General features: G+C 35.6%; 1 protein-coding gene across 3 annotated transcripts in view; it reads right to left on the bottom strand.

The window, feature by feature from the left end:
- The window catches only part of CEP120 (centrosomal protein 120), a gene marked incomplete at both ends in the record, with an annotated part of 77,194 nt that overhangs the window by 20,817 nt on the left and 32,547 nt on the right, over window positions 1–23,830 (bottom strand). For all 3 annotated transcript variants that reach the window (XM_079702775.1, XM_079702773.1, XM_079702774.1), the window contains 9 exons: window positions 903–1,001; window positions 8,728–8,850; window positions 12,327–12,488; window positions 13,552–13,644; window positions 17,397–17,486; window positions 18,028–18,180; window positions 18,285–18,381; window positions 20,206–20,388; window positions 21,140–21,289. In XM_079702775.1, coding sequence (XP_079558901.1) covers window positions 903–1,001; window positions 8,728–8,850; window positions 12,327–12,488; window positions 13,552–13,644; window positions 17,397–17,486; window positions 18,028–18,180; window positions 18,285–18,381; window positions 20,206–20,388; window positions 21,140–21,289 — 1,150 coding nt within the window. The remainder of the gene's footprint in view (window positions 1–902; window positions 1,002–8,727; window positions 8,851–12,326; window positions 12,489–13,551; window positions 13,645–17,396; window positions 17,487–18,027; window positions 18,181–18,284; window positions 18,382–20,205; window positions 20,389–21,139; window positions 21,290–23,830) is intronic.

Below are 23,830 nucleotides of genomic sequence, written 5' to 3'. Positions count from 1 at the left end.
ACTATTTATTCTCAGGCAGTCTAGTACATACTCTTCTATGAAGGTGGTAAGCATTTAGTACAATACCACAAAGATGTTTAATGACATTTGATGGTTTGGGAGACACCTTAAAAAAAAAAAGTACAAATCTGAGAGACCCTACGTACCAAAATTTCATTCAGCATATAATGGACACATTTCAGAAAAGCAAAACTTAGAATAAACTAACCACTAATGATCCTTAAAAGTTTAGATGAGATTCAAAATTAAAAAAAAATCTTGCTCATATTTTATTTGATCTTAATAATTTGAAAAAATTATAGCCAAAATTAAGGTTAATTCCTCAGGAAGCTAACAGCATTTGTTACCTGGTACCAGGAAGGAAAAAAAAAAAAGTAATGTAAAGCATTTAGGAAACTACTCTCACTTTTAAATTCTTGTAGAATTATGCAAAAATCCCATGATCCCTTTTTTTAAATGAATAAATTACTGTCTTCCTAGGAATGACTTTTAAAATATGTTCTTAAAATTCTCCCCCCAAAGGCACTCCCAATAGAAGGAAATTAATACTAAGGAGAAAAGGATGGTAGTTTTATAAGTGAAAGTAAAAGGAGAAAAAGAATGGTAATTTTTAAAGTGAAAGTAGAAATTATTCCCAACTTGCTGTGGGGAAGAGGATAGTTGGCTTTAAAAAAAAGAAAAGGAAAAGAAAAAGGACCTAGAAGTTTTAGTTTTTATAAAGGAGGATCTTATATGTAACACATTAAAAAAAGGGGCGTGGGGCCTAATCTCAAATACAGAACTGGACATTTAAATACAGACATCTGAACCTAACAGATATTGTCAAATATGCAAACTTGTAAAAAAAATCAAGGGAGAAAGACATAAAAAGAATAATCCATCATTAGCTATAAACTACATACCTGTTTAAGTCTGGCAAGTTCTTTCAAAGCTCGTCCCCACTGCTGCTTGTAATGCAGCTTAGACTTAGTTGTAGATTCCAACTTTCTTTCAAGTTCAACCTAACAGTGATTAAAATCATATCAAGTGAAACACTATACCACTGTGTACAATAACTGAAAGATAATATATACAAAGACTCTGGCTTAAGAAAAGAGTTTATATAGTGTAACATACGACATCATCTAAAACTGTTATATAATTTACTGTAAATATTATGGCACATAAACATTTTCTTGTTTAAAATATAGTTGTATTTTTACTGCCTAACAGCCTATACTAAAAGGAACTGAATCAGTCTTAACCTCCAGACAGTTACTATAAATGTATTTAAAACATATATATTACATAAAGATCACAGAGTGAAAAATACATTTTTTTTAATATATATAACAAAAAGCAGTTGTTAGCATTCCATTTAGCTGACACTCTCAACCTTGAAACCAACTTATTCCTTTTGGAGACCTATCATTATGTGGAATTTTGTCTTACATTGAAGAGAGCTTGTAGAGATACTTTTATAACTCTATTTTGGCAAAAATCATAGAATGATGAAAACAGTGAACTGTTTTATCAGAAGGCAGTTTACTAAGAGTACAAAGTCAAAAATATTTTAAGAATGTTAAAATAAACCCAAGAGTAAGAAAAATAATGCTCCTAAGAACACTCATCTAACTTTTATTTTCTATTTTTCCTCAAATATATAAAGAAAAACATGAAATAGATTTCATTTTTAAAATACAGTTATTTATACTTGCAGCAGGCAATCTGTTGTGTATGAATTGAATCCAACTTGGCTAGGTTTTGGAATGTACTCTCTCAAAGTTTCAAACCAAGTACCAAACAAATTCATGTAGCCAACAGACAGTTTTACTATTTAAGTGATAAGGTAATAATATGGATGAATTACAGTAAAATACTGTTAATCTAAACTGGTCTAATTTTTTTATATCAAGTCTAGTTTTTCCCATACACACAACTCCTAATGTTTTGCAGAAAAATAAAATCGAAGACACTATCCAAAAATTCAAACTTCAGAAAGCTCAGAAGGAAATAAAATGAAAGGAAAAGCAGATTGCCAAAATCCCTTCACAAAAGACCAGAATGTTCTCTGAAGTAATATATGACTTCATGGAGTCAAGGTCTTTTCTGCTTTACAAATCCCTAGTGCTTGGATTTAAATGTGTTGACATTTCACAACTATACTCATACATCTTAAGTTGAATAACACTCTGAGATTATCAAAGATGATCTCTTCCACTTATGCCCTAAAGACTTATACATATTAGTTGGTAATTTTAACAAGAGGACATATGTCAGAGGAAAAGAAAAATCTGTTTATAACTGTGTGATAAAAGAATAGTATTCAATTATAAAAGTGATCACGTCCCTGGGTCTTGGAGAAGGTACAGTATCCTGGACGAGCCTCAGAATGAGGGTTAGGACAACCTAGAGAGATCATTTATACCCACTGAACTGACTCCATCAGAAAAAGCTGGGGAGGTTTTATCAGTTTTGCCATGATTATCAAAATAACTCACATTTGCATTGATATTCACACAGTAGTTCACACTAAGTTAAAATGCATATATAATCAAAACATATAATGTCTTTATTCTTAACAAACAAAAATTGTAGCTAACAAACCTGAGACATTACACATCGTTTTTCTAATTCATCCCAAACTACCAAATCAGTGATTCCTAACTTTTTTTAAGGATACAGATGCCTCTGTGATTCTAAAGAAATATATGGACCCAATTCCCAAAAAAAGGTACACAGCCAAAATTCTGACACAATTTCAGGGCATTCAAAGACCTCGAGTTAAGAGCCCTTTTTGTGGGTAGATATGAGACTTTGGGAAGGCTTTTTTGACTTAAATCATAAGCCAAGTTATAGACTCAAATTAAAACTTGGCTCAGGACCTAGAATCAATTCAGAGGCTAGTGAAGACCAAGCACAGACTCACTGATTCTCAATGTCCCTGTTTCTATCCTTGATATACCCACAACTCTAATTCTCTACTGGAGGCATGGCATTGTCTTTGCCTCTAATTTCCTATTCTCCAGTTCCAATGTGTCACAAAAAACTATAGGTTTCTCCCTTGAAATTATTTTCCAGTTTTATTTTTTTATGTTCTTTCTACCATTCCCTAAGCTCAGGCTTATCTCATCTCTTGTCTGCTCAGCCTCAAACGTATTCTATCTACAAATCCTGCAAATCACTATTACATCAATTTACTCTCTACTAAAAAATCTACAACAGCTACTACTTGCCTACAGGACTGAGCCTAAACTCCTCTGCCTAGGTGTTAAAGCACTCCGAGATATAATTTCCATCCTACTTGTTCTACTACTTTCTTGGTATTCAACAGGAAACCCTCTACTCCAACCACTGGGTTTGTCTCCCCTACATTCACCTTGTCCAAGTTACTCCCTGAGCCTGTCGATTCTTTTTCTTCATTGCTTATTTAAAACTTCAGATTCAGCTCAAATTCTACCTCTCCATGGAGCTGTCTTAAAACTACTATATTCTGAACACCAAATGACTTCTTTCTGAATTGCAAAGAGTTCCTATCACATTCCCTGGTATTCGATTATATATGGTCATTTAAGGTTCTCTGAGTCATCTCCCCAATTATATTACAAACTCTTCTAGAAGTGAGGTCCCAGGGACTTCCCTGACAGTCTAGTGGTTAAGACTTCACCTTCCAATGCAGGGGCTGTGGGTTCGATCCCTGGTCGGGGAGCTAAGATCCCACATGCCTCGCAGCCCAAAAACCAAAACATAGGGCTTCCCTGGTGGCGCAGTGGTTGGGAGTCCGCCTGCCGATGCAGGGGACACGGGTTCGTGCCCCGGTCTGGGAGGATCCCGCGTGCCGCGGAGCGGCTGGGCCCGTGAGCCATGGCCACTGAGCCTGTGCTCCGGAGCCTGTGCTCCGCAGGGGGAGAGGCCACAACAGTGAGAGGCCCGCCTACCGCAAAAAAAAAAAAAAAAAAAAAAAAAAAAAAAAAAAAAAACCAAAACATAAAACAAAAGCAATATTGTAACAAATTCAATAAAGACTTTAAAAATGGTCCACATCAAAAAAAAAAAAAAAAAGTGAGGTCCCCAAAGGATAACATACTTTTACTCTTTTCTTTTCTCTCATTTTTCCCTTTGTCCTAAGACACGGTAGATACTCACTAAATGTTCTTAAATACACAAATTTAGTTTCTGTCTTAATCTTCTGTATGCATTACTAAATTATAATGCTTTCCCTATATTATTTTTTAAAAGTTCCAATTGTTTTTAAGCCATCTAAAAGTCATTTCCTAGCTAAAAGCACATCAAACTATTATTCACTTCTTAAGGGAATCAAGAATTGCATTTGGTAAAACTGTATCTTAATGTTAACTTATTTTTAGACCATTTCAGTGAAAATGGAAATATTTGTGTTATACTGAAGAGATAAGTAAACAGAAAAGAAAAAAGCTCTCAATCAGACATAACCAGAAGTTGTAGACTAAATCAGGTACTTTTTCACTTAAGTCTTCCTTTTTATGCTTTTATCTCTGTTGCTTAAGAAATAAGATTCTGCCCTCTTCTGGCTCCAAAAAAACTTACAAAGAATGTTCAAAAGAGCTGAGAAGCCTTGTTTTGCTAGGCATTTAAAAACAGTGGATGAATTCATTAGGTCTGATATAAAGGCGCTTCCGTTACATTTTTTTTTTCCCTTAACAAGTTCATGGTGCTGTTTATATTTGTAATATGTTTGGTGATTTTTATCCTTTTGGTAGAAGTGTAATTGGAAGAAGAAATTTTTAAAAATCACTTACAATTATTTCTATGGTGATATTATCTAGTATATATTCAGAAAAGATGAATATGATAAGCCCTCTGTTCCAATTTTGAGATATTTGGCCCTGAATTTCCCCAAGATAAAATGGAAATACTCTTGACACCTACTTAAGAGAACTTGTGAGAACTGATGAGATATTGTCTGAATACTTCAAATATCTCTGGCAGGCCACATAATTCATAATATAAAAACAGAAATACTTTAATATTTGGTTTAATCAAAAGGGGTGGGAAATGTCCAGTTTGATTCAAATTCAAGGTCACTGGTAGAGAAATGAGAAGGCCAAAAATGGAGAATGAAGAGATTGTCCAGATATGTAAGAAGCAGAATCAACAAGACTTTGCAATTAAATAGATATCGGGGTAAGAAGAGGAACCAAAAATAGCATGGCATTTGACAAGCTGCAGAAACATTTAATGAATTCAGAAATGCTAGAAGAAAGCAGTTAATACAATACCCTTTTCAACTCAATTTTTTTTAACCACTCTTATTCTTGTCTCCAAATTTTCTATATGCACCCTTCTGCCTCTTGAATAGTCACATCAAGGGCTAAATTTTATATCTATGCTCCAACCATCCCCTCCTCTCTTAAAGCTTCAATTTCTCCTTGCTGTTAATTTCTTGTCCTTAATCTAAAAATATTCTCTGATTTTCCTACCTCTAAATAAGCTTTTCTCAAGAGCTTTAGGCCCTTGGGGTACATTTTTTCTTGTCTTCTGGGGTTTTTTGAAATTTATTATTTTTTTAAAATTTTTGGCTGCGTTGGGTCGTCGTTGCTGTGCGTGGGCTTTCTCTAGCTGTGGTGAGCGGGGGCTACTCTTTGTTGCGGTGCGCGGGCTTCTCACTGCGGTGGCTTCTCTTGTTGCGGAGCACGGGCTCTAGGTGTGCAGGCTTCAGTAGTTGCAGCACAGGCTCAGTAGTTGTGGCTCACGGGCTTAGCTGCTCCTCGGCATGTGGGATCTTCCCAGACCAGGGCACGAACCCATGTCCCCTGCATTGGCAGGTGGATTCTTAACCACTGCACCACCAGGGAAGCCCTTTTCTTGTTTTCTTTTCAAAGCCAAACTTTCTATAACCTTCTGCAGTTTGGCTTCTTAAAAAGCAGTGACCTCTTAACTGCCAAACACATGGTCTTTCCTCAACCCCTCTTGACTTGCCCATCATGAGAGATTACTTTCACTTCCTCATTCTTTAAACTCCCCTTTCCTTTTGGGCACAGCACTAGACTGTTTTTATTACTTCTCTAAATCTCACTAGCCTCCTTCCCCAACTCTTTTTTTTTTTTTTTTTTTTTGCGGTACACGGGCCTCTCACTGTTGTGGCCTCTCCCGTTGCGGAGCACAGGCTCCGGACGCGCAGGCTCAGCGGCCATGGCTCACGGGCCTAGCCGCTCCGCGGCATATGGGATCTTCCTGGACCGGGGCACGAACCCGTGTCCCCTGCATCGGCAGGCGGACTCTCAACCACTGCGCCACCAGGGAAGCCCTCCTTCCCCAACTCTTGATTGTTCTCAAAGCTGAACGTCCCCCTAAGTTTTATCATCAGTTAGCCTTCCTAAACACTCCTTAAGCAATTGCATATACTTGTAAGCTGTTACTTTATTCAAATGACTCTCAAATCTGTTTGTCTAGCCCTTTTCTCTCCCTACTGTATTTTCTTATTTTTTAACCACTTAGTTAATTCCTTCACTTAGATTACTGCATTACCATCTCAAATGTAGTATGTCTAAAATCTGAATTCTCTACAACTTCCATCTCTCCAAAAAAGTTCATCGAAAATCTTCATTTCTATTAACATCCATTAAGCCAATCTTATAAATTTGAGAGTAATCTTTGACTTTTCTTACCAGATGAAATATGAATTCTTTAAGCAAACATCTAAGGTCTTCCCTCATATGGCTGAAAATTACCTTTATTTCCAGCATTCTCTTATCAGGCCTACATTTATTTTAAAACTACAGCTGACATTTGCACAATGCAGGGGTATGCATGCTAATCCTCCATGCTGTCAAAAAAATGCCTATAACTTTACAGTTTGCCCTCTGAATATGTGGTACTGCATCTGAGGAATCAACCAACCACAGGTACTGTAGAATGTATTTTCTGAAAAAAATCTGTGTATAAGTGGACCCTCACAGTTCAAACTCATGTTGTTCAAGGGTAAACCATACTACTATAATGATTAGACTCTAGGTTCTAGTCAAGCAGCTATCCAAATATGCAATAGGTTTTTAAATCTTTTTTATACTTTTGTTCAGTACTTCTTTTTGGAATAAACTCACCCACATATTTACCTATTTAAAGTTTCACCTATTCTTAGGCTCCATATCCAATGTCATTCCTTCTTTATACTTAGTGTGTTGATTTCAGAAGTTGACTTTGTTTTCCCTTTGGACTCATGGCATTTAGTAAGAGAAAGTTAGATGGTATCTGCTCGTTTGCCTTTTGCTATAATTATTTGGGTATGTTCCTTGTCTCCTTCTGTAACCTGTTATTTACTTGACGGTATCCTGAACATTTTTGAATCATTCATAATGGCATTTAGCATGGGTATCATAAATAGCATATATCTTCGCTGGATAATGAAAAACCAACTCTATCAATCAGCATCCTGCCAGGAATCTAGAAATCAGAAGTAATTTAATACAGGAAACTGCTTCAACAGATAAAGGAAGAGCAGAAAGGCCAAAGAGGATATGGTGAGGCAACCCAGTGATCAACAGCAGCAAGAAGCCCCCACCTCTCCTAGGTAGGAGGGACTACAAAAAGGTACCAGGAAATAGTAGTTCTTAATACAAGCAACCCACAAACTGGGGATGTCCAGTGGGCTAGAACCACAGTGGAGACTGCCTAAAGGAAGCTGGAGAAGGGATGCCTGGTGGGAGATGGAACCATAAAAAGATGTAACTACTGCCAGGGAAAATAAGGGAAGTAGAGAGGCAGAAAGAGAGAGAAGAAAGAACTACTCTGGCATCTTCCCAACTCCTATCTACCAATCTTCTGTTAGTGTCCCCTAGTGGCTGAATCTACAGAAGAGACAGGGCAAGGAAGCCTTCAATACAATGCTGAGTGGGAACAGACAGGCAATGGCTGCCATGACAAATCCTTAAGCTTCTAAAGCTTATTTTCCTGTTTATTATTAACTCTGTTATTTTCTTAAGTATGCTAATCCTTTTTAATAATGCCTAAAATTTATCAAACTTTAAAATGCAAGAGCTCATATTGTCAAACTTAGATTGTCTGTTGGGTATTACACATTTTGTAATGCGTAGAACTTGAACATTCTGTCTGTGGGGAATCCCAATATAAATGAAAGTCAGGACCTGGCTTCCAACCGCAGAAAGCAAAATAGGATGGCTACCCCTTCTTCCAAACTAAGAGTAGAGTACAGACCTGTGATTTAAATGCGTGCTCCTATCTGAGACAGTGAATCTAAAGGGCATTAATATGGAGACAGGGTATTCACAATGGCTACTGCAAAACTGAGAGTTCAACAGCCTAACACTAGAATCAGGGGAGACAGAATCCAGGGACATGGCAGTCATGGCACCAACAGTAGCATCCTGAGTAGACTGTTTTATGACAGGATGGGCCCATGACTTGCTTCCCCCAGGTTTTTTAGCTTTCTTGACAGGTTTGTGATGGGCCCATGACTTGCTTCCCCAAGGTTTTTTAGCTTTCTTGACAGGTTTGTGAATTCCTTTAGTCCAAGAGTTACTTACTCAGTTCTGTTGTCTGTAACCAAGGACTGTAGTATAGGCTATAACTGATAAAAGCTATGAAATTCAAGTATTGACAATGTCATGTGCCTCAAATTCTCTGATATGTTCTTATTTGATATCAGAATACTACAGTTAAATGTTATTACATTGTATATCCAAGTATCATTTTTTATTTTATAAATTTATCATTAAGGCTAGTTAAATTGCCATAAATTGACATGGGTACCTTTTCCAAAGTGAGAAGATTTATTTCAGACTGTAGCCGAATTTCTGGTTTGCTGCTTTGCTGATCCTTGAACTGATGGAACTCTTTTTCCAAAATCTTATACTTATTTTCAGCATCATTGAGCTGTATTAAAAAAAATTATAGCCACTTTAAAACAGCAGTATGCAAAGTTCAGTGTCATTTTTTTCTAACTTTAAGGCATGTTTATATTAGAAAATTTAGAAAATTTAGAAAATACATAAAGTATAATGAAGCAAATTAAGATCTCTAGTAATCTTAAAAATTCAGTAAATCAACTGATTAACAATATACAAAAACTTTATAGGAGTATGAAATTCTTATAAAACCAGTATCTTGAGAACATTTTTGTTAAATTTTGGATGGCAAATGGAAAAGTCAGTTTATAAAAATACTGAAAATAATTTTTAAAAATGCAACATGTAAATTGAGCATTATAGATACACCTGATTATCGATGAAAGTAATTTTAATGCAGTATTGTTTATTGTCCCTATAATTTGATACTGTATGAATTTCATAAATCCAATACTATTACAACTTACAGATTATTTGGCCCAGTCCCTTCATATTTATAGGTAAGAAAATTGAGGATCGAAGAGCTAAATTACTGAGGCAGTGCCAAAGAGCTAGTGAGCTAGTCACTAGGAGACGCATGAAGAGAATTCAGATCTTTTCATCCCCTAGAATGATGCTCTAATGAATAGTTCCTTAAATTAAAAAAAAAAAAAAAAAAAAAAAGAGACTGCCTTGACTAAACACTGTAATTTCCCTTAGAACAGTTTCAAAACTTCCAAGGAAAAGAAAAAAAAGATATAAAGGTATTCTTTTAAAATGTGGGATTTTTCTAACCAAATGCAAAGAAGCACTGTTTAAAGATGCTTTCTGAAAACATACACCAATATGACTAGCCATCTTTAGATAACCCAATTATCTCTTTAAGACTAAGACTTAACTAAATGCGAAATACTGAGAAAATTGGTGGCAAAAATGGAACTTAAATTACCAATAATAAAGTCTTGTTTTATGCTAATAATTATCAATAATTCTAATTAGGATTTATCTAGCATCTTTAGGTAATGAGTATTCCACACATGGAAATTTTCCATATAACTGAAGTTTACCTCTTTGAACATGTAAATTTTATGTTTAAAGTTGAACAAAAACCTCTCTAAAGAATCTCTGTCACATTTTTGTTTTAAACAAAAACTAATAAACTTAATATTTGGCATTTTTTTGACCATTCAGGATATTATCAATCTACTATTAAGAATTACTAATCAAGCTACTAGGCATAGTGGGTTCTTTTTCCTTTGCTAAGTGGTCTATAAACTACATTGATTTTTTTCAGTTCTGATAAATGCCTTTACATATTTGAATATATATACTTTATCTTCATCACATATTTGAATATATATACTTTATCTTCATCACCTTGCACTGATAGTGCATCTATCTGTCCCTTCTACCTGTCCAGTTAGAATTGTGTGTATAGTATATGTAACCTGGTTCAGAGTAAGGGCCTAAAAAGTTTTCTTATATATAAAAGGGGAAATGTTTAGTCATGGACTTAGCAATTTGGGCATCCCAGAAACTTCTGCTGCCCACCACAGTTTTTTCCCCAGGTCTTAGCTTATGTTTTAGAAGTGCCCCAGGGAATTTTTTCCAAAATACCAGTTCTTCCCGCCAAGGTTCTTCCCACAACGTTGTAAGCTAATTATACCAGTCTGGGACAGGGTAGAGACGTGGATTTTTTCATGAGCTCCCCCGGTGATTCTAATACATGTTAGAAGTCTTTGTTCTAGATGGCTGAATCTCCCTGATAAGTGGTAGAAGAGAAGCATTACTGGCGAATCCCATCACAATTGCCCACTTTTACAACTTTATCTTTCATAAATTTACGTGAGACCACCACAATTACAATCAAATTTGTATTTATAACCACCTAAATAATATGATCTTAACTGACCCTGAACTGCTATGGAAACTATTCTTCATGCCAGGATTTACTAAAGACTTCAGAGGCATTCATCATACATATCTAATCTACACTGAAATGTTTCAAGACAGATAAGCTTCATTTTTAACAGCCTGAGCCTTCCTTTTTCCAGCAAATATTTATTAAGCCCCTATTACGTGCTGAAGACTGGCTGGGCTCCAGGCACACAGACGGAAACCAAAACAGTTTTATGGAACTAATAATCTGACACTGATCAAATTATCACACTAATGAAAATAAAAACAAACTGCTATAACATATCATAAAGAAATAGAATAAGAGAATAATACCCCAAGAAAACATATAACAAAAATTTGACCTAGACTTGGACAGCAGGGGTCAGGGAAGATTTCTCTGGGAAAGTGATGCCTCAGCTGGAAACTGAGGGATTAGTATAGTTCACTAGGCCAAGAAAAAGCAGCACACACAAAGATCCTAAGGGTGAAGCATGCATGGTATGCCTGAGGACCTGAAGAGGACAAGTGTGGCTGGAGAGCACACAGAAAAGGTGAAAGAGTGGGAGATGAGGTGAGAGAGGTAGGCTGGGTCCAAACTATGCAAAGGCTGGTAGGGCAAGGTAATAATTCTGATCTTTATTCTATGAGCATTAAGACAACCCTGAACAGTTTTAGAGGAGGGTGTCTTGATTCCAAATTTCAAAAATATCACTCAGGCTGTGACAGGAAGAACAGGTTACAGGGGTCCATTACTGACGTAAAGAATACTTACAGCAAGGTCAAGTATGGATAGGAGGATCATGGTGGGTTTTAAATGCCTTTAAGACACCCAAGTAGAGATGTCTAAAAGGCAATGAGATAAAGGGTTGAGAGTGCAAAGGAAAGGTTTGAGATATAAATGCACAAGTCCCAGAGATACAGATTGTCTCTGAAACCACAGGCACGAATAAGGTTGTTTAGCAGAGTGTAAGCCTGGAGCTTGGAGGAAGTCCAACATTTAATGGCTAGATAAAGGAAAATAAACCTGCAACAGACCTGAGGCATGGCCAGAAAAGTAGAGAAAAACAAGAAGAGTGGTGTTATAGAAGTTGAGAGAAGAGAATATATAAAAACAAGAACAATAGTGTTGATGCTGTCAATAAGTTTGAGTAAGATGAGAAAGGAAAAACACCCACTGAATATAGTGACTGAGCCACTGGTGGCTTCTCTGACAACTGGCTGGCTGGGGCAATGGGGATGGAAAGCTGAGGCGGATGGGTTGAGAGGTGAGAAAATGGAAAGCACAGACAATTCTCTCATGAAATTTGGTTCTTAACTGAACTTGGTGCAGTGATATATGAAGAATATCTACCTTTGCTCAAAGGAGCAAAAAATTTTAAGGTGAGAGTTAACTAAAATATAGCACAATCTCATACAAATAATTATAAGGGAAGCAAGATTATTCCAATATAGTCCTCAGCTTTCAGGAAAAGAAGATCCAACTTACATTTGAATCTCAGTGTAGTAAATGTGATTAATATTCCAAATTACTGGGAATTTTTATAACTCCTTAGTGAACGATTTCTATTATTTCTAGAATGCAAATAAACTCTAAGTTTAAAGAGATGACAGGTATTTTCATCCAACCTGTTGCTGAAGTCGGTGTTTATCCTCTTCTAGTTGCTTCATCTTCAACCTTTCTAGTTCTACTTGGTGAACACAATCTTCTTTGGCCCTACGGATAGAGTCCTGGAGTTCTTGCAGGTTCCGTTCACGTTCTGATTTCAGTTCCCTTCTTTCTCTCTGAAGCTTAAAACAGGTACATCTTTAAGAGGCTGACCTATTACTAGCTGCATTATACTAGTCAATATTCTATTATCCTTATATATGGTCAAATGTTCAGAATATTTTATGAAGTGATTTTTATATCATTTTCAGGTATTAGAGAGTCAATGTTTAAGTGTATTGAAATTATAAATTTTCAATCATCATTTACTCCTAAAATACAAAGTATATCCCCAAGTCCATATATGATGCATAAATTCAATTGAAAAGGCCCTAAATGCTTAAAACCCCTATTTGAATAAACCCATTTTATTATGTAAGCAAATATGCCCAAGTTTCTTTACATCTTTAGAAACTTATTTTTTACCTAATCACATAAAAGATAACAAAGCGTTAGTATTAGGAACAAATACACATTATGTTTAGGTTTAACAATCTAAATCAATTTAGAAATGGCCAAAAATGTGTAAAGATAAGGCTAGGGTGATATGCTGAGAAAATGTTAAGAAACATTTGGGTAAGGAAGGGGCATATAAATTTCACAAGGAAGAAATTCTAATAATTTGAGGTGAACTTTATGGTAATTTAAAAAAGTAGTTAGGGTACAATTTAATAAGACCTAACAAAAATGCTAACTAGGCATGGTACTAACGTAAGTTTATCCTTTCTTGGGATCTAATCTTCAATAGGCAAGAAGCAGGTATATTCCCTTCTTAGTGAAATACAAAATCATGATTCTAGGTCCCTGAGCCTACACTACATTTTCTCTTTTCTCTAGGTAGTGCAACTATCCATTCCTTCCACATAATTGCAAAGGTAACCAAAAATCTCCACTATTACAGAAGTCAGCCAAAGCCGACTGAATAATAGTTAACCATTTCAAATAACAAACAGTTTTCTACCTAATTCCTCACCTTCTAACATGTAAAACATGCTTCACCTAGTTGAATAGCAGTTTTCTCCATAATGTCTGAAAGACTATTTCCATGAAATATACTTTATACAGTACAAAGGAAAAACAAATGAATGGTATGAACTTAATATATGGATTCTGTGAAATAAAGACATGATAGATGAAATACAGTACCTCTGATTCTGCAATGGCCAGCTGCTGCTCTCGCTTCTCCAAGTCAACTAGGGTTTTTTGAAGTTTTCCTTCAAGAATAGTATATTCAGCGACCTAAAATATAATAAAAGTTACCTTATCTTTTCCCCAAATTCAAAACACAAATTCAAAAATGCATATATTATGATTTTACTGAAACAGAGGATCTGAGACTAGGAAAATCATGAATTACATATACCAATTCAAAGCAGAAATTCTTTCCACTATACTCTAAGGAAGGAAGCCAATCTAGCTTCTGCTTGGGTATCTCTAGGACTATTCAGTCTCTCCTGAGGAAGCCCTTCTCCCACTGGGTGGTAAGTTAGACTGCCAGTAAAATCTTGTGTTTTAGTAAAAACCTAGCTCCTTAAAAATCTGCCTTGCTCAATATTGCAGTATTTTTCTGAAGCCCTCTTAGTCACTTATGCTCTTTCTCTGGAGCTAATACTGGTGATAGGCCAGCTATCACCAATCAGTTTCAAGCCAGTCCTCCTATTGTTGAGATCTAGTCCTTTATTACAGTTTAAATAACTGAGTTCTTAATTGCTTCTGAAGCTACAGTTCCTGCTTGGGACCTTAGCTTAGTGCCCCAATTTGTACAAGCCTAAAGTCTTGCTCTGCTCTGTCTTTAAGGATGTGAGTCCCATTAAGGATAAGAGGTCTACCTGCTTGACCTGTACAGGATCCTCTCTCATGGTTTTCTATCTTTTAGTTCAGACTGATCATATTTACTAGGACTTTCTGAACCAAATTTTCTGTCCTCCTCACCAACGAGTCTCCAGGTCCCAGGCCCCAACCTGATTTTCTCTTTACAAGCCTGGGTTTGGTGCTCCTTAGAAGCCCACCCTTTAATCCTGTTTCTATCCCTTGGGAAGAAAAAAAAAAAAGTATCTTCACATATTTGACTCCAGTGATAGCCATCATACATCCTCCTAGTCTTTTTTTCTCCGAGATAAGCACAAGGGTCAACTATTATTCACATGTTGTTGTTTCCACATCCTCTAATATCCTGGATTTAATCTGGAGTCTACATTCTAAACTAAGTCCTTTCAAAAATATGGTACCCAGGGGGCTTCCCTGGTGGCACAGTGGTTGAGAGTCCGCCTGCCGATGCAGGGGACACAGGTTCATGCCCCGGTCTGGGAAGATCCCACATGCCGCGGAGCGGCTGGGCCCATGAGCCATGGCCGCTGAGCCTGCACGTCCGGAGCCTGTGCTCCGCAACGGTACCCAGATGTGATCTCACTAGTTCAGATACTAAAGAATGTGCACTGCCAAAGACAGGTCAACAAATGTCTCCTAATTTTAACTCCATCTAAAATTGCATTTGCTATCCGAGGATCCTAGTCACACTGTTCGTTATGTCAAAGAAAATCCCCGAGGTCTTTGTTTTTAAACTTGGAATAACTACACCCATTGTCCAAGTGAATGTTTCACTCTGACTACAGAATTTGTCATTTTTCTTTATTAAACTTTATTTTGATGATTTAGCCCAACATACCAACCAAGCAAGATCATTTATTTATTAGTTCTGTTAACTCTACCACTGATTTTTGGTTCACCTTTAAATTCTTAACCAAATCACTAATATAAGTGTGTCAAATTCTGAGTGCCACATGTAAAAAAGCCTTATAGAAAGACAGGTAAACAGGATGGGGAGGAAGTATTCAAACCATATGTTCGTCCTCTGGCAACCCAAACGTCTTATCTACGTAATATCACAGATACGAAGAACTCCCAAATTTATATGGCAAAGTCAAACCCCCCTCCAGAGTTGCAGACCTGTAAATCCAAATACCTGCTGAACATGCCAATAGTCCCCATAAATCTCAAACTCAAAACTGTGTAACACCTGAAATCATTCATTATCCTTTTTTTTTTTTTTTTTTGCCATACACAGCCCTCTCACTGTTGTGGTCTCCCCCGTTGTGGAGAGGGGAAGCCCTATCCTTTTAATTTAAACAAATATTTATTGTATACGTAGCAGATGCTGGGCAAAACAAAGTAATGTGGAATCTATACTCTGAGGGAAGACAAACTCTAAACAAAGAAGTGGATATTTAATGTAATAGTAGGTAAATGCTATGAAGAAAATAAAGCAGAATGAGGGGACAGTTAGTGTCTGGGGGCAGGGGAAGAGAGCAGTATTTTGGATACAGTGGTCACAGAAGGCCTTGCTCACATTACTCTGAGCAGAAACCAGAAAGTATCTCTGAAAGAAAAGCAGTCTACAGATCCTGAGGAGAGAGGTGGCTTAGCATGTTTGAGGAAATACACAGAGGCCAAGATGGTTAGAATAGACTGTGTGAACAGAAGGCTGACAGAAGATGAGGTCCCAGAGGAAGCGAGGGGACAGATCACAAAAGGCCTTGTAGGTCCTGGTAAGAACTTTGAGTTTTATTCTAAATGTGATGAGGAGTACGATGTGTTTTAAGGAGGAGGAGTACATAATCTGACTTCCTCTACTCTTGGCTGATATCGCAAGCTACAGGGGTCAGTAATGGAGGACAGGATACCAAGTTAAGAAGTAAATGCAGAGACTCCGCAGTCCCAATGCAAGGGGCACAGGTTCAATCCCTGGCGGGGAAGATCCCACATGCCGCACGGTGCGGCTGAAAATAATAATAATAAAAATATATATAAATAAAATAAAAATAAAATAAAGAAGTAAATGTAGTTATCTAGGAAAGAGATTGTGATTGCTTAAACTAGTAAAATAGTATGAGAACTTTACAACAGCATTTGTCCATTTCCTCACTTCCATACGTTGTGTTACTTTCATCATATATTTTGCTTTTACATATAAGCATCAACAATGAAAGACTCATTAGTCACATTAAAAAATGGCTCAAAGATTAACTTGTCTTAAAAGCTAAATGTGCTGTATCGTCTGAAGGCTTACTGTGATAAGTTAAAGATGCATACCATAAGCCCTACAGCAATCACTAAAAAAAAAAAAAAAAGATATTGCTAATAAGGCAACTGTAGAAATAAAATGGAATCATAAAAAAAAAAAAGGAAAATTCAATGAATGCAAAAGAAAGCAGGAAAACAGAGAAAACAAAGAATGTATGGGACAAATTGAAAACCAAGAGCAAGATAGTAGATTTAAACCCAAGCACGTCAATAATTAAATATAAATGGCCGAAAGTCAGAGACCTGAAAAAACTTTAAAGAATTTTCTAGTCCATACCCTGTCCTGTCTCTTGATCTAGTGTAGCAAACTACTCTGCCACTGTCTTCTCCCATTTATAGACATTTCATTAACCACTAATATGAGAGTATTTTTACAGACTTGAATTTGGAATATTTGAGACAAGTCTAATTTTCAGGGTTGTTTTACTCAATACCTTGAGTATAAATAGACAAATATTAAATTTTGGCTTTCTGGAATAAGATCAGATGGTCTCACATTATCATTTTAAAAGATGTGATTTGTAACATTTCATGATTCAATCTTTTAAAACAGCTTAAGAGTTTTTGGTCCTTTTTATTAACTAATAGATTATAATGTAATATTTATATATACTTAAATGTTCTATTTTCTTTTTAAATACAGAGATAGGCTTCTTCTCTAAAGTATTCACTTTCTATAGTTATTCACTTTTTGAACAGGTAACACATTTGCAGGGTTCAAAATCTAAGGAGTACAAAACAACTTACAGTGAAAACCCTTCTTCCTATCCCTGACCCATTCATTCACTTTATCCAGGCCAATATATAACCACTATAATTAGTTATTCCTTCCAGAGATTTTCTTTAATGTATATAGAAGATACTATCATTAATATTCTCTTTCTTCCTTCAAGTTTTATAAAACTCATTACCTTTTTCTTTACTAATGATTCCCTCTCTCGGTCCCTTTTCTTCCATTCCTCTGCAAGAGCTTGCATATGAGCCAGTTCTTTCTGCTTTAGCTGCCAAAGGAAGAAAAATAAAGTAAAAAAGAGAAACCCTAAATATTTCAAATAAATAAACCAGCTGTTTTCAGTTAAATAATTAATACTGATCACTGATATATTTCTTTCAGACATTCCATTTTATTTAAAACAGAGGATGCCTGAGGTGAGTAATACCCATATGAGTATAATTCAGGACAGTATAAAGTTAATAGCTGTTTTCTACCTCTCTTGTTTAACAACTGATGATTCCAGCTTCCAGGAGTGTATGCGAAATGAGATCTTGATATTAAAAAAAACCTTCAAGTCCTTAACCTCTGAATTCTAACCTTAGTGCTAATTTTGCCCACAAATCATGGAGAAAGTTTAGGAGAAACCTTTCTGAGTGGCTTCTGTGAAGCTGTCACATTTTGAGTATTTTTTAATTCTTCATTTTTTTAAAGAGTAAGGCATTCTTGAATTCAAAGGGACTAGACAGAGTACCCATGGAAAAGAGATAAAAGCCTACTATGGAGAAGGGAAAATATACTAAATAGACAAAAAAAAATTTTTAAGTAACCTGATTTTCAAAAATGTCTTCCTGCATCTCTTTCCACATTTCTAGCTCAAGTGCTGCTTTGTACTCTAAGGTTTCACGAGGCTCTGTCTGGATTTCTGAAGGACAAGGTGCTGGAGGAACAGAAGATGGCTTTTGTTGTACAGCAGATAAACCCTAAGATATGAATGAAAGAAGCATACTGAAACAAACACACTCATGCATATATACACATTAGGTCTGTTTTAAAGAATAATTTCATAAGATTCAATGACATATACCTGAGATGAATCAGACACAAAAATCTCACGCATTTTCACTAGTCCGTAATCTTCTAAAGTCACTGTGTAAGAAAGATCTACTATCCTGTTATTTGACCTACAAATGAAATCAGAAATATTTTAAAACTCATGGAAACACTTTTATATTATTTCCTTTTACTTCCCCAATGCTAGAGCACTGAGTAGACAGCATGTCTTGCACCTGACACTTGCTGCTCAAAGTGCAGCAGCTTCTGCAGACTTCAAGACCTTCTATATATGTCATATTATATGATCACAAACACAGTATTAAGTACATACTTACATTCACTACAAAATGACCTACAACAGTTAACAGATTTGAAAAAACTGAACAGTATAAAAGAGAAATTTTACATCTCACTGCCCACAGATAATCACTGCTAAAATTCATTTCCTTCCTCTTTTTTAGATATGTAGATACACATGTACTCATGCACATTAAAATCATAGTTTTGTCCTTTTTTCCCCCATTTATCCTCCTGCATTTTCCTCCTGTGTAATAACAAACATTAAAAAATGTAATTTTTAATGCCTGTAAAACACACTAATGAAATTATGTAGTAAAATTTTAAAAACTTAACAATTCCCCTACTCAATTATATATAGATTATTCTGGACTCTTTTTCTACTTTTCCTGGAATGAACAGCCTTGTTCATAAATCTTTTACTGGATATGAGCACTGCTTCAGGGTTAAATCCTAGAAGTGGGATGATTATGTTATTTTTATTATAACGAATACTTTTCTGTATCACAGAACCTGAATGCAGCATTTACCATTAAATAAAAGGACAAAATGTTAGAGGAAAATAAAATTCTGGCAACAAAAAAATGTGGCTTTGTTTAAATCAAACAAAACTTTAATGAATGGATCCCACACGATTAGAACTCTTAATCAACTTTTACATTTTCTTCTTCTAATCTCAGATTTCAGAAGAAATGAATAAAATAAAAGGAAGCGCTATCATCTCTGAAGTTTTCACTTAGGTAAATCTCTTAAAACGTCTGTCTACAGAGCAGGGCGATAAAAGTTATTCAAAGCAATCAGCATTAAAATAACTTCCAACAAGTAATGATTATTTTCATTATATTCTACTTACAATAAGAGAAAAGAATGCTGATTTTTAAAAGAATTTTCAGTTAACCAGAATAACTGATTCTCTAAAAACCTGTTCCCAGATCTCCAAGTGAATAAAGGTTTACTAAACCCTTCACTCTCTGGAAGTGGCATGGATGAGGAAAAGTAAGGGAAGAAATTCCAATAATACTTCTACATCTCAGCTTTTTACTGGGCCTGATTTTCTTCTACATTCTTACTATGCTTTAAAAATAAAGGCATGTGATATGTAAGGTTAAAGTCAATTTAAATTTCTATTGTTAAATATAAAAAGATAACATATTTGTTGAATGATTTTGTGTAAAATATGTGAACTCAAGTTTTTCACTGTGGCAGTGAATTTCAGGGCAAAAAAAGAATATTCATTTTTCTAAAGTGTCGAACATTTGCAACATTCTCCAACTATATTTGAGGCAAAAGTTTAAATATTTTTCAAGTAGAAAAATTCAAAATAATGTAAAAATACATTATAAATTTGACCCTGAGTTACTAAGCTAAAAAAAAAACACAAAAAAAACAAACTGATCCTGAACTTAAAATTATCAGTCTAAAGAGAGCAGAGAGAAATACTCACTCAACACTCTAAGTATTACAGTATTATGGTAGCACAGATTCACTCTGTGAGGATATAGTAGGTATCAGAAAGCTAAAGAGCAAACTGGGATATAACCCCCATAGGTCAAAGAAAAAAGATCAGAAAAAAAAAATGACATGAAAGGATAAGGTTGTAGCTAGCTAAACAGAATAAAAAGCAAAGCTAAGACCAGCTCTAGGAAATGCATTACCCTTGTGCTGCTATAATAGGCACGCTTTCACTGAAAGTTTGTCGCCAACACTGTTCACCATTAGAACCTAAAAAGCGAGTTTTTTCTGAAGACAAGATGTTAGAAAGTTGGATTCTGGCAATTCCCAGAAGTAAATCTTTACTCATTTTATCCTTGTGCCATAGTTCAACCAGCAATGGAATCCTAAAAGGAAAAGAGAAACATATGTTCATACCTATCAACTCTGAACTAAGGCTTTTCTGGACTAAAATTTTTGAATTCCTTTAATGTAGCCAAAGATGTTTTTGCTACCTGGAATGTAAAGGCTCAATTCCACAGGTAAGAAACAGAAAATACTATTACATTTTTTTTACACCTCTTCCTGTGCAATGAAGAAAACCCTTCCGAACACTACTATTCCCACAAATGGTTACATAACGTTTAGTTACTCTTCATTCTTTCCTTTAAAATTCTTTTCAAATTGTGATACTCTGAGAAAGTAAAAAGACAGATCTCATTTTTCGTCACAAATCCATTTCAGATAGCTGGATCAACATTTCCATTTTATATAGATGAAAAACAGAAAAAGAAAATAACGCATTACAGTCATTAAGTGAATCAATAATAAAAACTAAACAGTTTATTTATCGTCACATATTATATTAGGAAAAAGCAAGATTACTTTTCAAAGTTCCTTCATTATTCATATATTATTTTAAGAAAGTTCTAATATCGCAACTCAGGCAAACAAGATATGAAAATCTAAAAAGAGCCCTCGTAACCACATAAAACTTTATAGTGGAACCACAAGTGTCACAGATTTGAAATTTGTTTCTAGATTCGCAAATGCATAAGCAGCTATGGATGTAAAAATATAGGAATTCCTCTTGTTCATATGATACAAATTTTCAAGAGTTGATTTGAGAAAATATCATACACAGCATGTATACATTACCTTAGGAAGGTATCCTGCAGCTGATGAGGCATAGTTGCAAAATCAAATGCACAGTAAGATTGGGGAAGAAAAACTTCCATGTTTTTCCGAACTTCTATAGGAGGATTAGTCATAATAGGAGCTGCACTTCCGAAGAAAGGATATGAGTACCTAGAATTTAAGAAAAACAAAATCCTATAGTTTACAAATGGGATTTATAGTCTGTTTAAAAAAAAAAGTGTAATATGAGTATTAAATAAAAATTTTTTCATAGATAAATGGTACAAATACATTATGGTTTTACTCCTATCACCAACTTTAAAATTATACAAATATTTTCAGTGTTGATATAAAAATCACAGAAATTATAGAGAAAATGCATTATTTGCACAGCACTGGTTTCCAAAGTTCCTTTACAAGTAATCTTCCAATGATCCTCTGGGGAAGGAGGAGTATACACTGGTATTTTTAAGGCAATACACCAAATAAGAAAGAGACAGTCACTTTGATACACTTCAAATAAAACAAAGATTCAGAAGTGAAAATGACTCCACTAAACAAAGACAGAGCTGCCATCTGTTAAGAGCTCCCTGAGGTATATAAATGTAGCAAATTAACATGTACACATTACATTCATACAATGTTTTATGTCAAAAATATTTTTATAAAAAAAATAAATACTAAAACGTGGGGGGGAGGGAGAGTTCCTGAGGGCATGGGTCTTATCTTTTTCATCTTTGTGCTCCCAGAACAGTTTCCATCATATAGTAAACTGTCGAGAAATGCTTGCTAAATTTAATTTCTAAACCTATTTTTCTTTATATAATAATGTCCTGATTTTGTACAAGCTAAAAAAACCCTTAGTCAACTCCAAAAGGATGCATTCATAGTATTTTGTCTCTGAACTGAGAATCAAGCATGAAAGCAACTCAAATGTACTACAGATGAATCAAAGAGTGACATAACACTATTTCTTTCTTTCATCATAAAAGTCACACCAGATTAAATAGAAGAATGTCTGACTATTGCTGAACTTATTTTGTATGTAAAGCCAAATAGAGATATTGTAATGCTCACTTAAATTTCATTTTATAATTTGTTATTCATTAATAAAACTAGACTTTAAACTCTACTAGTAGAAATTGCTTTTCCTACAAGAATAATCCTGCTCATAAACTCAATTCCTACACAATTACATAAACTCAATTTACGTCATCTCAGAGAGCTCATCCCGTAGAAATTTAACCCCCTACTACAGATGTAGTGATTTAAAAGGCGGAAAAAAAAAGCAAACACATTAAACTTTTTCTAATATCAGTTATCTCACAAATTCCATTAGACAATTGTACACTACAATTTCATATCAACGCAGAGCATGATAACATAAAATCTATCAAACATAAAATGCCCAACATTAAAAAAAAAGCTTTAAAATGAATCAAAGACAGAAGCAGTAGTCCTCAAGTGATTTCTATAGAGTATTAAGTGGATCATACCTGTTTCCTCGGGGTAGTATATTCTTTCCCTTTTCTTTGTCAAGTGAACTAGTAGCCTCCCTCATGTACTGACGTATTTCTGACTCTGTCTTCTTCACTAGATTGAGCTCTTTGTTTATATGCCCCATGCCCTAATACCGGACAAACTGTTGGCATAATGTAGGCACTTAATGATTAACAAATGGCCCTATGGCAAGCAGGAAACACAAAAACTAATATGTGCTTTCTAACTGGGCTTGTTCAAGGCTCCTCCCTCACAGCATCCAATCTCAGATCATCCCTGTGCTTCTGGCCAAAGTGTCCTAAGATCAGTTTCCCCAGTAGCAGCAGGAGAGAAAAAGGAACAGTTCTATGTTATATAAACCCTGTGAGAAAAGCTATGTCTACAGCAGAAAACTTTTTCCTGGCTTTCAATTTTTAAAAAAACAACATTTTAGTCATGATTCTCAGCCTCTAACATGAGGTAAAATGCAGAACTTAAGCTGTGAGGACAGACTTCCATTCTATGACTTCACTGTGTGAACTCAGTGCTGGGTCCCTTTGATTCTGTCCATTAGTCACACCAAAGCTCAGAGGACTTTGGGAACAACTTGATAAGGAATCAAACAACTGAAAAATTAGATACAAGTAGGAGTTGATTTATGCATTTGAAAGGCAGACATGCCTCAAATAACAGCAGGAAGCAATGAGAAGTTGCTGACATTCCTGGGAATGGCAATCCAAGATGATGGAAAGATTTTCTGATTTTCTCATTTTAATCACATAAAGACCAAAAATTTTATTACAAATGCTAATGCTTATTCCAAAGTAATTTATGAGGACCTAAAGACTCCGAACTAAAACACATAATTATATTACATTTTATATATATATTAGCCACAAAGTCTATGGAAATGTAGTATTATTAAAAACAAGCCATTATGGGGACTTCCCTGGTCCTGGACTTCCCGCCTGCCAATGCATGGGACATGGGTTCGATCCCTGGTCCAGGAAGATGCCACATGCCGCGGAGCAACTAAGCCCATGTGCCACAACTACTGAGCCTGTGCTAGAGCCCGCGAGCCACAACTACTGGACCCCTCATGCCACAACTACTGAAGCCCGCACACCTAGAGCCTGTGCTACACAACAAGAGAAGCCACCACAATGAGAAGCCCATGCACCGCAACAAAGAGTAGCCCCTGCTTGCCACTAGAGAAAGCCCAAGCTCAGCAAC

The sequence above is a fragment of the Hyperoodon ampullatus genome (genome assembly GCF_949752795.1).
Source record: "Hyperoodon ampullatus genome assembly, chromosome: 4".
Taxonomy (NCBI): domain Eukaryota; kingdom Metazoa; phylum Chordata; class Mammalia; order Artiodactyla; family Ziphiidae; genus Hyperoodon; species Hyperoodon ampullatus.
Note: the sequence above shows the minus strand (reverse complement) of the source record. Positions and strands in the feature narration are given on the sequence as shown.